This window comes from Mytilus edulis, chromosome 9, assembly GCF_963676685.1.
Source record: "Mytilus edulis chromosome 9, xbMytEdul2.2, whole genome shotgun sequence".
NCBI classification, from domain to species: domain Eukaryota; kingdom Metazoa; phylum Mollusca; class Bivalvia; order Mytilida; family Mytilidae; genus Mytilus; species Mytilus edulis.
The window spans coordinates 46,673,068-46,688,731 of record NC_092352.1 but is presented as its reverse complement, the minus strand read 5'-3'; the positions used below and the strand labels follow the sequence as shown (position 1 = coordinate 46,688,731).

Below are 15,664 nucleotides of genomic sequence, written 5' to 3'. Positions count from 1 at the left end.
ATGTAGATTTATAATTTGTTCGAATTAGGCAGCGAGGCTGTGTATGCAATAATTAATGATTGATTTTGATTTTAAATGTATTTCCTTAGAAAAAATCATTATCATTTTCGAAAGATTATCAAAATTTAAAAATTACCGTACATTAACTTATTTTACCATACATGGACGCATGCATTCTTGGAAACTAAATCGATAAAAAAGGTAGTGAAATGCTCTTCAATTCTGATGACAATCAAATTCTAAATAGTCATACTGTTGATTCATTTTTTTTCGTTTGAATACCTATTTTCGTGGGTTTTGTACATGTGCTACAGATGAAACACAAGTTTTGAGGCTGCATGCTCTGTTTGGCAAAACCACAAAATCACTTACATATATCCACAATTCACGAAAATTGGTAACCACGAAATACAGGAATACTTTACAAGAAATAATTTGTTAAAAATCTCATTTGACAGCGGTAGGATAACAGGGGCATCAATGAATCCCGTGAGAAGTTTTGGACCAGCTTTGTGTATCTATGTTTTCAATGAAAATGTTTGGCAATATCATTATGTTTATTGGGCAGGTCCGTATTCAGGAGCAATATTGGCAGCTCTTGTGTACAGGTAGGTATATAAAATACATTGGCTTACATATTATAAAAACTATTCCAAAATTTTTATTGAAATATGGATAATGAAATTAGTACGATGGAGTAAACCTTTTTTTATTAAGCTCCAGTGTCAAACAATCCGTTGTTGTACGTGTTCAAAATACTTTCAACATAGTTTTTATGTTGGTAATCTATATGTGAACTATGTTGTATGCATATAAGAGAATTTATATCGTTTCGAATATCCCTTTTTGATCATTCATGTTTTCATCGAGCGTAAATACTCGCTATGTGCATTAAAATCATTAATATACGTTCACATACACATGTTTTATATAAGATATCATTTAAACCTAGACAGATATAATATTTTGTTGCATTTAAAATTGATGTCGTAGGCTGAAACACTAATTTGTACAATATAAGCTGTTGTTTTGAGACAAATTTGGTTTTGCCATCTGACAAATTCAAATTCATAACTTAGATAAAACAAATTCGGAGTTGTTTTAAGATTGATAATGTTACAAATATCAAACTTATATGAAGATTTTTTGAGATATGTATACCGGTAAACTACTTTGGTTTTTATTTTAAACAATTTATTATACAAACTTCAACCGTATTTTTGTTAATTCTTTTTGATATAAAACTAGTCTGAAATATCCGTTTAAATGTGGGTATAGTAGCAATGTTATATAAAAGTAGCTTTTGCTCCCTGTATGTATAGTTGATTAGTTTGAAAATGAATGCTGATGTGTACAGCTAACTTACAGAAATTCGTAACTAAAATGTTATTTAGACATTCTTAAAATCAACAGTAATTGCTAAGAGTATTTTCAAAGTCAATTATATATTGTTATATTTAATAAGCGAATTATAACATATTGTTATTCAAATCTATTTTAGGTTTATATTACGAGACAAGTAAGAGCCTCCTTCGGTGAGTTAGATAATATTGTTAGAAATTTGAAATGTCAATCCTATATTGTGAATTGACAATGTCTTTAAAAAAAAAATAATCATGTGTACATGTTCTTAATTTTATATATATGCAAAGAAGAATGTAAAGTAAATCAACACGACGAAAACATTATTTTGACTGAAATATTTTTATCACTTAATTCATATTGCAAAAATTGATAATTTAATACATACTTATACTTTAAAAAAGTGTATGATTATAATTGTTTTTATTGTTCGTGGCGTTTTTGTATGAAGTCTAATACAAACAGCTTACATCGTATCAAGGTGAAAAGGGCATTATTCTATTTGTATAGATAGTTCTACTTTCGAAACCTTTCTCCTGTATTTTACTGATATTACTATGATTAAAGAGTTGAATATAATATTTGTTTAACATAATACGCGTACACTCAAGGGAATGTGGTGGTACAACACCAATAGTATCCCCGTCAATAGTTTACTGAAGTAAAAGAGAGACGAAAGATACCAGATGGTCATTCAAGTTCACAAGTCGAATAAATTGACGCCATGGCAAAAAAAGACAAAGATACAAAATATAGAGAAATAAAGATTGAGTAACATGACCCCCACACAAAAAAACTATGGGTGATCTCAGGTGCTCCATAATGGTAAGCAGTGCCTGTTCTTCATGTAGTATCTGTAGTGTTGCAGTAATTGTTCAAAATTGTTTTGTCTTGGACTGTTAAGAGCTTGTCATCAAGGTGAGAGTTTCGTGGATACGCAGTTGGTTTATAATTACACTCGTAACGCACATATCCCTTGATTGAAAGCGATCATTAAAAATATTAACAAAGAAAATAACACTGTGCTGACATACTGGTATTCATAAGATCTTGTAACAATGGACAATCACTATTTTCCTTTCATTTTAAATGAATGTATACCAGGAGATGCCATTTGAATTATTTTGGTTGTAAAAGGACAATGTATATATGTTCCAGACTGTATGAGTATTTGGACCGTACGCGTACGGTCTGGACCGTATGCGTACTTTTTCAAAATACGCATACGGTCGGACCGTACGCGTACGGTCTGACTGATATTAAGAAGTTGGTCACGTTTATTAGATACAAATGTATATAACAGATCAACATAACTTATATCTCCAATTAATATAAAAAGTTCAACAGCATTTGACATAAAAACTTAATATTTTAACTATTTAAAAAGATCACGCTTATTTAATGTTAATCTCCTGTATTTTGCAGGCCGGTAATTCATTAACTGCAGCTCAGTATGCTCATTGAAATTGAAGTTATCGAAAGTAAACATAATGTGGGAGGTCAGGACAATTGTTTTAGAATATTTATGAACTTTACAAAAGAAATGCATACGCAAAGGAACATGCATTAACAAAACATGTAAATGTAAAAAAATACGACGTTCTTATTAGAAGCAAGTGTCACCTTTGGCCAGAGTGAAAATAGAATTCACGGATATACAATTAAACGAATATTTAATTTCAATTGTTCGCTTATTCACTTTATCCATCTAATTTGCAATAATAACAATTTGTATAACTAAAAATAAAGATTTTGATAAATGTTTGTTTAAATTTAACCCATATGATCCCAAAACATGTATGATCAGCTGGACCGTACGCGTATACTCATACGGTCCGACCGTACGCGTATGGTCGGACCGTACGAGTATACGTATACGGTCCGGACCGTACGCGTACGGTCCAAATACTCATATGGTCTGGAACATATATATATGCACGATTTGTGTTTTCAAAATTAGTGTTTCATCGAATGATAATACTTACAGCTTGATTGCGATCTTGTGTATGACAGCATTCATTATTTTCGGTAACCGTTGTTTTGATTGATCAAAACATTTCCAAGGGAACTTGATATATTTTACAATCGTCGAAATTAATTGCCAACAAACCTTTTTATTTCTTATAACTATTAATCGTTTATTTGCTTTTATTTCAGAACCAAACAGTTTGGATTGACAACAAACAAATTGCAAATTGACACTTAAGCCAAACTTGATTAATGCATGTAAATCGTTTTGAACTATATTCATCCTAGTTTGAAATAAAAAAAAAAAGTTTGCAGATTTGGGTTTATTTTGTAAGGAGTGAATATTGGAGCCGTTTCATCGAAGGTGTCTTAAGACTAAGATATGTCTAGAGATCATCTTAGGAGATTGTTTTGCTTTTATTTGTGTCCACATTTGATCATAGATACCAGGATTGAAATTTTATATTTACACAAGACGCACGTATCGTCTACAAAAGACTTATGCGTGACGCTCAAATATAAAATGTTAAAAAGAGCAAATAAAGTACGAAGTTGAAGAGCATGCGGGACCAAAAATTCCTAACCATTTGGCCAAATACAGCTAAGGTAATCTATTCCAGAGGTTTCTGAAAAGATCTTATCTAAAGATATCTCCTTATTTTAAGCCCAACTTTAGGACTACTTATAAGCTGTCTTAGTATAGAATTTATACCATTCTAACGTTTAGTATAACTTTATGATGTGCAAGCATATTATTTTTTTTGGGTGGTATGTTGTTGAGAAAATAAAATAATAAAAAAAAAATCATTAAGTAGAATTTGTATTAAAATTCGTACTTATTTTCTTACTCATTGTGTAGGGTTACGTTAAAGTAATACAAAATGAATAATTCATGTCTGTGTTTTAATACGTAGATTACACGAGATTCCCTTTGAAGTAACAAATCTAAACCGTCTAGAGACTGTCCTAAAATTTGTCCTAGGATGTATATTAAGGATGTACTTAGGTGAGGTATTAGAATTTGTGTCAAATATTCGGACTCCTTGGTGTTTTTCCATACAATACAATGTAAAATATTTTGCCCCATAACACCCATTTATTTTTTCATATAAGACTAAATAGCTCATTAAAAATCATTTACCAAAATTTTAGAAGACTCTTGATTTTCTTTCATTTGTTTTTAGACCCAAATAATACCAATGCAAATATAAGGTATAAGTCCGAGTCAGCCTTTTCCCGCCATATTTTAAATCTCAAATATCTCGAAAAGGAGGTCCATCACCTATCAATATTTTTAGCTTATCTTTATCCTTAATTGATGTTCTACCAGCTTATAGTTTTCTTAATTTCTTAATTTTTACCTAACCTCACCTAAGTACATCCTTAAGACAAATCTTATGTAACTTTTAATGACACGTCCCATGGATTATGGATTAAATATAACTCGTTAAGTCTTCTCATATATTCAAATTAACATTGAGAAGTATGTAACAAGTATCAATGAAAAGAAATATACAATGTCAGGAGTGAACAGGCTTTGGGCATCGTCGTTGAAAAATTAGAAAAAAATAGTGAAATCGTTTACTTCAAAGTAGGTAAAGACGTTCCCTTGTCACCATCTTACGGTGTTTATATATCTCAACTTGTACGATTCGCTCGTGTATGTAACAATGTTTTAGATTTTAACGAGAGAAATTTATGTATTACTGAAAAATTATTACACCAGGGTTTTCGATATCACAAACTAGTCAAAACATTTACTAAATTTTATCATCGGTATAAAGACATCATTCGTAAATATAGCTCAACATGCAGACTTCTAATACGTTCAGGTATTTCACATCCAATTTTTTATGGTAATATTCTTTATAAAGCACAAAATTCACCTCAGAAACTTACAAAACCTTTGAATAGACTTATTAAAAAGGAATATAATTACGATACTGTTGTCAAGTCATTAAAGATTGCATATTTTGGCGTTAATATTGAGTCACTGATAAGGTCTTTGCATCGGAACTAAACACATTTATTCAAAAAACAGTTGTTGGCATGACACGGGTTATGTTCTTCTCATATATGTTATGATGGTATGATACTAAACCCCTAACGGGAAGGATTGTGCCTGATGTTCATATGATGAAATCATAATCTTTCAGTCAGTTTAGTTGAAGTCTGGAGCTGGCATGTCAGTTAACTGCTAGTAGTCTGTTGTTATTTATGTATTATTGTCATTTTGTTTATTTTCTTTGGTTACATCTTCTGACATCAGACTCGGATTTCTCTTGAACTGAATTTTAATGTGCGTATTGTTATGCGTTTACTTTACTACATTGGTTAGAGGTATCGGGGGAGGGTTGAGATCTCACAAACATGTTTAACCCCGCCGCATTTTTGCGCCTGTCCCAAGTCAGGAGCCTCTGGCCTTTGTTAGTCTTGTATTATTTTAATTTTAGTTTCTTGTGTACAATTTGGAAATTAGTATGGCGTTCATTATCACTGGACTAGTATATATTTGTTTAGGGGCCAGCTGAAGGACGCCTCCGGGTGCGGGAATTTCTCGGTACATTGAAGACCTGTTGGTGACCCTCTGCTGTTGTTTTTTATTTGGGCGGGTTGTTGTCTCTTTGACACATTCCCCATTTCCATTCTCAATTTTAAAGTCATAAATGAGTACTCAATACTTTAGCGTTATACAAGTGCTGGTAATGTTTATTTACAATATAAGATTAAAGATAAAAAAAAATCATTATAATAAGGTGCATGCTGTACTGTCGGTGCAGGATAAAAACATTCAATTATCCGGAATCGGTGTCATAAAAGCTTCCATAGTGGGAGCTCTAAATGTCAATACTGGTAATTTATTCCAGGCTAATACTGTTCTTTTTTTAGTAATCATTTCTTAGGCTCAATATAGTGTATGCCATAGTATTATAGTGTCTAGATGTCCTGTATAATAGAATCAGGTAGCTATATAGGTTTCTGTAAGAATTGCTACGAGTCTATTAACTATTTTATTTAACAAGCATACTCTTATATTAACTCTTCGTTGGTACAAAAATGTACCAGCCAATTGATATCATATGCGAAACTTGACAGTTAAATTGAACCTATGGGTTCATCTTCATATTCACAGGAGTAAAATTTGCAGCTGAAAGTAAACTTATTGCAAACCTTAATCCTAGATAAAATGCTAAATCGGCTTGTACATGTTCTACTTAAATTATTTGTCTATTTTTAAATTTATTCATCCGGCAAAACTAATGCACTATAACACTAATGTATGATCAACATCGTGCATGTGGCCTATTGGATCACTAACCAGATGTTTAAAGGAATGCATTTAAATGTCATTTGTAAGTTTAAAAAAAAATATTATACTATGTCATCTGATGTGTTTATTTAAAATGTAAGTGTTTGATATTTGGTGAAATATTAGGAATGTTCCTGGTGTACTACACGTAAAAATAGCATTCAAAATTGTTTTGCATACTTTCATTGGTTTGATAAGGTAAATTATATTCAGATGTTTTTCGATAAATTGTTACATGTCCTAAAACAAGATAAGTAGTACAGGGACAAAACGGAACTTTTTACTTTTTCCAAAGAAAAGAAACAATATAATACACAGAATAGATAATTTCAAAACGTATTCTCAATAACAATTTTATAATAACAGATCCAAGTATTATTATAAATAAATAGAAGGCTTTTTTTCTAAAACAATTGTATCCGTATTCGGTTGTCAGTTGAATCTCACATGGACTCATTTCTTCAACAGGAAACATATTTTCTTGATTACCCCAATAAAATTATGTACGTCACTATGAGTGTTTATTCCATTTCTCTATCCCTAAAAAAACAGGCAACTTTAAGATGTAAAAAAGAAGTTATGTGTAAATAGCTATCAAAGGTACCAGGATTATAATTTAGTACGCCAGACGCGCCTTACGTCTACATAAGACTCATCAGTGACGCTCATATCAAAATGTTAAAAAAGCCAAACAAATACAAAGTTCAAGAGCATTGAGGATTCAAAATTCCTAAAAGTTGTACCAAATACGACTAAGGTAATCTATGCCGGGGATAAGAAAATCCTTAGTTTTTTCAAAAAATTAAAAGTTTTCTAAACAGAAAATTTATAAAAATGACCACATTGATTTTCTTGAAGGTAGGTTTATACCGAATTAACTTGATTTATTTATTAACTGATCCAAAAGATAGAGGATGGGGACATTCCTTGGCAATTACTTAAAGTCGAAAAAGTATTGTATCAATGTCAATCCTGTCCACAGAAAAAGAAAAAAAAACAATCGATATAAAATGTCAACTTTACAATAACAATTTCATTATGCAAATTCCTTACACTATAACCTATATACATTTAAGCTATGTATTTACGATTACCATAAATAAAGGCAACAGTAGTATACCGCTGTTCAAAACTCGTAAAAAAACAAAATTGGGGTAACAAACTAAAACTGAGGGAAACGCATTAAATATAAGAGGAGAACAACGACACAACATTAAAATGTAAAAGTCCAACACACTTAACGTAGTACATTGATTCGATATTTTTTGAAGGCGATTGATGTTCTACTCTAGAATATATTTTTTTTATTTTCTTATAATTTTTTCCGTAATAAGTTGGTTTTTTTCCGGTATTTTCTGTTGTACTGTTTGTCATGTTATCCAACAACATTAGGAGGGTAATAAGGGCATGGGTTACTATAGTTATCCGACTTTACAATATGATATTCACATTTATCATCTCGTATTTCAGTACATCCCATAGGGGGAACACGTGCACTTTGTACATCGATTCTGTAAAAAAAACAAAAAACATGTATTTCATGAAATGTAATATGCACAAGTATAACAATAAATTATATTAGTCTTTTGCAGACATGTATGTGCATGCATGCTGGTATCTAGAAAAATAAACTATAACAAAAGTTACGTTATCTTGTAATTTGGAAGTAATTATAATTGCTAGTAATGCTATAGTGAAGGAAAATGTGCATCTATTTCAAAACTTTGTTAATGAATTATAAAGAATCGTCGGTTTTAATTGAAACACCTTATCTTTTCTAAGGTATTGTTCTAGTCGGTTCTCATGAATGTTGGTTTAGATGAATGTTTTGTCCCCGACTTTTTCATACAAATATATAAAAAAAAAAAAGATGTGGTATGATTGCCAATGAGACAAATGTCTACAAGAGATGAAAATGACACAGACATTAACTATAGGTCACCGTACGGCCTTCAAAAATGAGCAAAGCCCATACCGTATAGTCAGCTATAAAAGACCCCGGTATGACAATGTAAAACAATTTAAACGAGAAAACTAACGGCCTTCTTTCTATAAAAAAAAACGCACGAAAAACAAATATGTTACACCTAAACAAACGACAACCACTGAATAACAGGCTCCTGACTTTGGACAGGCACATACATAAATAATATGGCCGGGTTAAACATGTTAGCGGGATCCCAACCCTCCCGCTAACCTGGGACAGTGGTAGAACAGTACAACATTAGAACAAACTATTAGTTGAAAAAGGCTCAACTCATCAGATAAACAAAATTACAAGTGGACGTGGCCGGGTACTTGATCATCCCAACAACAAAAAGACACTAGGAACAGATCTAAGAGTACTCGCAGTTATCTGACAGCTAGTTCAAAGCCACTAACAACTAATAAAACAAATCATACCTCTAAGACTAAACACATTTTTGAATTAAAATTGAGAATGGAAATGGGGAACGTGTCAAAGAGACAACAACCCGACCATATAAAAATCAACAGCAGAAGATCACCAACAGGTTTTCAATGTAGCGAGAAATTCCCACATCCGGTGGCGTCCTTCAGCTGGCCCCTAAACAAATATATACTAGTTCAGTGAGAATGAACGCCATACTAATTTCCAAATTGTACACAAGATACTAAAATTTAAAAAATACAAGACTAACAAAGGCCAGAGGCTCCTTTTATAGCATTTATTGCATTTCTTAACATTTGTTCAACTTGTCATAGCAATAGAACATATTCTGTGTCAAAATATTGCATTTCTTAACATTTGTTCATCTTGTCATATCAATAGAGCATATTCTGTGTCAAAATAATATGTCCTGATGGGTTAATTTTCTTATTGCAGTATGTTACTCTTGGTGTCAGTCCAGTAAAAAGACAGAAAACATTTCAAAATTTTTCATTTGATGTGATTGGTATAAATACATTTTGCTACAAATGATTACTGTAAATTCAAAAACTTTTTTATTTTGCGAAAAATACGACATGGTTATAACCGAAATAAATCAAACTCCCATTTTGAAATTTTATAAATCAGTTAAACAGGATTTTTCTCAATATCGCAAAAATTAAAGGCGTAAAAAATGACAAAATCGCAATAATTTCTGAATTTACAGTACATGCTGCTCCAATAAATCACAGCTTGAAGGGGATCAAGATCCATAACTTTGAAGTTGAATGAAGAACAGTTATCACAATATCCAAAAGAAAAAGACCAACAGCATTCAGTACACAGAAGAAAAAAATATTCAATAAACCAACAAAACCCATCGATACGAAGATGCTCACGAACTTATATCTGAAGTATTGATTTCGTCTAAAGATATAAATTACTAAATAAAACGCTATGGCATTATTTACGACATACTGTAGAAACATCCACTCGTATCTGATTGAAAATTTCCATCTAATTGAGGAGTTGATCAATGAATAGTTTGTTGAATTGTTAATTGAGAAATTTTTATTTAGTTCTTATTTAGCCCAAATCTCCAATTTTTTGAAATTGACGTATAGAAAAATTACAGTAAATCTAGGCAAAAGTGCGTCTCCAATTTGTTAATAAACAAACATATCAGATATTTCGAAAAAAAATAAGCACGGAAAGCTTTTGAAGTAGACCTGCAAATGCAAGAGGACGTCGCGCTCAAATGCTTTTTTTTAGTACCAAAGGACTTTTTACGTGACCAGAAGAAAATTATAAGGAATGAAATTCTACAATTAAAAAGTATTACAATTCGGTATATTCATAGACCAAAATGCAATTCATCGTTACATGTTTTGCATAGGAGGATGTCGCGAACTAAAATGGATTAATGCTTATCCGAAAGTACATATTTTGCTTTAATACCAATCTTTCTGTTTTTTCTAGGATTTCCTTTTTATACATTTTTATGAACAGGAGTATATCACTGTTCTTAATTCATAAATCGATAGAGGAAATAAACAAATCTGAGTTACAAACTAAAACTGAGGAAAACGCATCAAATATAAGAGAACTACGACACAACAGAAACACAACATTAAAATGTAACACTCACAGAAACGAACTGTAATATAACAATATCTGTCATTTAGCTTTTTTGGATATCTTTAGGTGTTTGCTATTTAAATTTCTTTTCAGTATTAAGTTGTTATATTGTCGTAACATTAAAGTATTAATTTTGGTCTATATATTGTGAATTTAAGTCAAGAGTGATAGACTTTTCCAAATAGCCCTGATGTGAATCAAATTCAGTAGAAATTGTTCCCTTCCTTTTTGTTGGAAATAAATTAGACGCCATTGTTAATAATGTTGGTGCTCAAAATACTACTTTTACTAAAACACGTTAAAGGTCAGAGTACGCTGTAGTCTTGCATTATGTGTAAACTTACGTACGAACAAAGAGAATATTGTCCAAAAGAATGACACATATACTTCATACATTCGTGATAGTTGTTGTATGTTTCGCCAGCATGTAATGTTATATTATTTTTCATAAAACAGGGCTGGAATTCATCTACAAATAAGGAAAATATTAATCGCTTTTTTATTTTAAAACACACAAGAGTTTCATTGTAATCTGTGAATATTCCAAAACTATATTTGGTTTTCTCAGTTCTATCATTTGATATTTTGCACGTCGAGGCCTTTTGAAACCCACTATACGGTATAGTTTTTCTTATTGTTGAAGACCGTACAATTGCCTACAATTGCTTACATCCACTTCATAAGACCTTAGGTGGATTGTTGTGTCATGACAATCATGCCATATCTCCTTATTTTTTAATTAATAGGTTTTGAGGTAATTAAAGTCTGGAACTGGCATGTCAGTTAACTGCTAGTAGTCTGTTGTTATTTATGTATAATTGTCATTTTGTTTATTTTCTTCGGTTACATCTTCTGACATAAGACTCGGACTTCTCTTGAACTGAATTTCAATGTGCGTATTGTTATGCGTTTTCTTTTCTACATTGGCTCGAGGTATAGGGGGAGGATTGAGATCTCATAAACATGTTTAAACCTGCCGCATTTTTTCGCCTGTCCCAAAGCAGGAGCCTCTGCCCTTTGTAAGTCTTGTATTATTTTTAATTTTAGTTTCTTGTGTACAATTTGGAGTTTAGTATGGCGTTCATTATCACTGAACTAGTATATATATTTTTTGGGGGGCCAGATAAAGGACGCCTCTGGGTGCGGAAATTTCTCGCTGCATTGAAGACCTGTTGGTGACCTTCTTCTGTTGTTTGTTCTATGGTCGGGTAGTTGTCTCTTTGACACATTCCCCATTTTCATTCTCAATTTTATTAAGTAAAAGAAAATAGTGTCAACAGGCGGTAACAATGAGAGGAATACACCTTTTTATTCATCTGTTTTTGACATGAGTTATCTGTCCTTTAAAAACAGCAAATAAATGTGTTGTCTTTTGTTTTCGAATATGCAGGTTTTCCTCTATTCACAAACAATTGGTACTCGTGAAAATAAATGAATCCACAGTTACTAACTAATTTGTTATTTGGGAATGTTGAAATATACTTTTAATATTAGTCTAAATGCTTTATTTCAAGCCAATTGATATCATAAGCGGAACTCGACAATTTTATTTACTCTATGAATATACCTTAACCTTCACACACAGGTAACTATGCAGCTGAAATAAAACGTATTGTAAACATTATACATGTACCTTAAATGAAATACTAATGTAATCATTATATACTTACATTTTTTGCCTATTTGATAAATTATTCATTCCCAAAAAAAAAAAATGCTCTATAGCACTAATGAATGAACAACATCGTGCATGTGACCGTTCAATCATTAACCATCTTGTTAAAGAATATGTTTGATTGTCATTTATAATTAAGATAAAATCTATAATATTTACTGTGTCTTTTGGTATATTTTGTGTAGTTTAACATGTTACTGTGTGATTGTATATTGATGTTACAAATGTACAACACATAGAAAATTATCGTATCAGTTGGGAGATATATTCCGTATCAGGCGCTGCTGGAATGTTGCTAGTTAGAAATGGAAAGTTCACAATTGGGAAACTAAAATCATCACTATTGACATATCATGATTTCCTTGCTAGAGGTTTGCCCCACACAAGGAAGCTATTAAACCAAGAGTTCGAAATGGTGAAGTTGAAATCATTCCTACGTAAACTTTACGGACGCCATGACGAGTTTGTTGACCGTTATGGAATAACCGTTTCACAGATAATACCTGATATGTTCCTTATGTCGTAACTACAATCCCCTTCCCTTTTCATGAATTTGTCCTACCGAATTAAACTCTTTACCAGGTTTGTTATAACATTATCGACACGACGGGTGCCACATGTGGAGCAGGATCTGCTTACGCTTCCGGAGTACCTGAGATCACCCCCAGTTCTTTTATGGGGTTCGTGTTGCTTAGTCTTCAGTTTTCTATGTTTTGTCCAGGCATGGGGTTATGCAAATTTGTCAATGTAATGCATGGTAATGCATTATATTTTTCCAAGTTATTGCATGTTATGTGTAATGCAGCAATTTGTGCATTACATGTACTTGTAATATAATGCGTTACTTTATAAAAAAAGTTGTGTAATTTCATGAATTACATGGCATTAAAGGTCACTACTTTTATTACATATTACATCTTTAACATGTTTTTTTGAGTTTTAACTAAACCAAATTTATGATTTCTTGATTGACTAAGAATATATTAATCATAAGAATAAATTCTTTATTACACTTTATTTCATATATTTACATTTATTTTCATACATTTTCCTGCATAATTTGATTGATATTTGAAAAACTTAACAGTATTGTTATTATAAGATCAAAGAATACCTTGTCTTGTTTGTTATAAAACACTAATTTATTTGTTTTACAATCAATATTTTCACCATTTAGAAAATTGTTCATTAATTCAGCTCTATCTTTAAAGTAATAACAGCTATTAAATATTCTGTTTTAAAAAAAAAAAAAAAAGAAAGAATATGTATAAAAGTAAAGTCAGCATTAAGTTAAAATAATTAAAAATGTAAAAGCTTTTCACATTTGTCTTAGAATACTTTATCTGTTGATATATAATTTGACCATTCTGACAAAACAGTTATGTTGAAAGTTATGCATAATGGCAAATTATGAAGTTAATAATCATTTAGTCACTATGCAAACTTCTACTGCTTTAAGATTTTCAGCTTTGGAACTATGTTCAATTTGGTACTGTGACCTTAAATGAATACTAATTCAAATGAGCTAAAAATATAGCATGACTTACTTGGAAGTCAATAATACATGACGAAACTGTTCTAAGCTGACGCAATAATATTATTTCTGTATTCCTCTTCAATAAATGTTTGAAATAGAAATGAATTATATTTCATGTCTTTTGTCGAATTCGTCGCTAACACCCCTTTGAATATGTTTCTTTTCATATTTAAAAGTTAACAAGCAAGAGGTGTGTCTGATTTGATTATGATAAAAAAAAAATTATTCATTATTTGATAGTCAGCTTATCTGAATATGCAAATAATAAACATTGTTTTACCGCTATTTCAAAATTATATATTTGATATCCAACTTACCTCCTTTCCCATCAAATGGTGGTCCGCCAGGATAACAATATTCCATTGAAAGCTGCACACTGACACACAAAAGAACGCATATTGTAACACACCAGTTAGCCATTTCAGTAACTGCGTAATAATGATAATGCACTTGTATTGTACCACTATCTATTATTCATAATTATGTAGGACGAAAGAGTAGACAGAGATTACAATGTTATAAATATTATGACATTAGATACAATGAAAATTATAGCAAAGTACCATCATTTTTCACATGATACATATATTAGTGAGAAAAGGTAATCAATGGAAAGGAATGTAAATACAAAAAAATAAATCAACTATTGTTTTAATACAAAATGTTGTAGTGCCTCGACCGTAAACAATCACTTTATCTCGTCCTCTAGAAAAGTGTTTCAGTCCTTTGAACGTGTGTGCCTTGACTACTACCATAGAACGCATCATTATAAATAATTGTAATAAAACACAGTATCTATTGTTGAGATGCACATTATTTGGTAGGCTGTTTTACACTGCTATCAAACAAAGTTTTCCTATTTTTGCCTTTTGAAAAATCCAATTGTTGCTGCAACTCATTTAAAACCTTCTTAATTGATAAGAAGGGTATTTATGTTAACGTTTCAGTGCCCAAATTGCATCGAGTACCAAAATTGTACCTATTTAGCATAATTGCAGTGAAAATCCTAAAGTTTTCTCATGGAAAAAACATTTTTGTTTTTATTATCTTACATCATGCACGGCTTTCAAATAGGTAATTATATAAAGATATTCACAAAACATTCACAATGAATATCAACAGATGAATTATTCACTGAAAAAAAGTAAAATCGTCATGCGACGTCCACAAAAAAATCATTTGTAAAAATTGAACAAGTAAAGATATGCAACGAGCATCCATTTCTAAAGAAATGACTAATCAGTATGGTGCAATGTCAAATTGTTCTAAAAAAACTTGAAGTAATAGAACAAAACATCCGTAATTTGATATGGAAGGTTATGGAATTAGGCACTTTTTGTACTCCTCATTACAGTATAATGGACCGTTTTGAGGCACGTCTGGCGCAAAGACAAAATTTTAATTCTGGTATCTATGACGATTTGTTTTTCAAACTATTTATCTAAAATTCAATATTGATTCAAAATTTAATGGGTGGACTTATAAAGTAAATAGGTATGCAACTACAAAATAATCACAGAATAGAAACTTCTGTCTGGATCATAAAAAAATTAAAGTTGAACAAAAAGCTGTCAAAATATGTGCAATTTGGGTACCGTTACGTTAGATATATTTAATTTAGATATGATAAAATTATTGAAGAGGTTAATCTAATCCTTGAAAACATTAATGTACGTTTTGACAATAAACGGTTTCGATAGGTTGTATGTATTTCCTACGGGTAACAATTGCACCCTTTTAATATTCTTGTTTCGGTACTTTTAGAATTTATTATCAAACTCAGTT

The 15,664-nt window shown here is 31.2% G+C and overlaps 1 protein-coding gene and 1 long non-coding RNA gene across 2 annotated transcripts; one reads left to right on the top strand and one right to left on the bottom strand.

Annotated features, from left to right (window-relative positions):
* Window positions 1-464: 464 nt before the first annotated feature.
* LOC139490340 (uncharacterized) lies at window positions 465-3,631 on the top strand. Its single transcript, XR_011656292.1, has 3 exons — window positions 465-608; window positions 1,502-1,535; window positions 3,520-3,631. It is a non-coding gene; the product is annotated as an uncharacterized lncRNA (long non-coding RNA).
* A 4,299-nt stretch (window positions 3,632-7,930) lies between these two features.
* On the bottom strand, window positions 7,931-14,355 carry LOC139490338 (uncharacterized). The gene is made up of 3 exons (XM_071277157.1): window positions 14,197-14,355; window positions 11,016-11,136; window positions 7,931-8,151 (listed from the first exon to the last, which is right to left on the bottom strand). Exons 1-3 carry the CDS (start codon window positions 14,297-14,299, stop codon window positions 8,016-8,018), a joined length of 360 nt encoding a protein of 119 aa, XP_071133258.1. The 5' UTR covers window positions 14,300-14,355; the 3' UTR covers window positions 7,931-8,015.
* Between the last annotated feature and the right edge of the window lie 1,309 nt (window positions 14,356-15,664).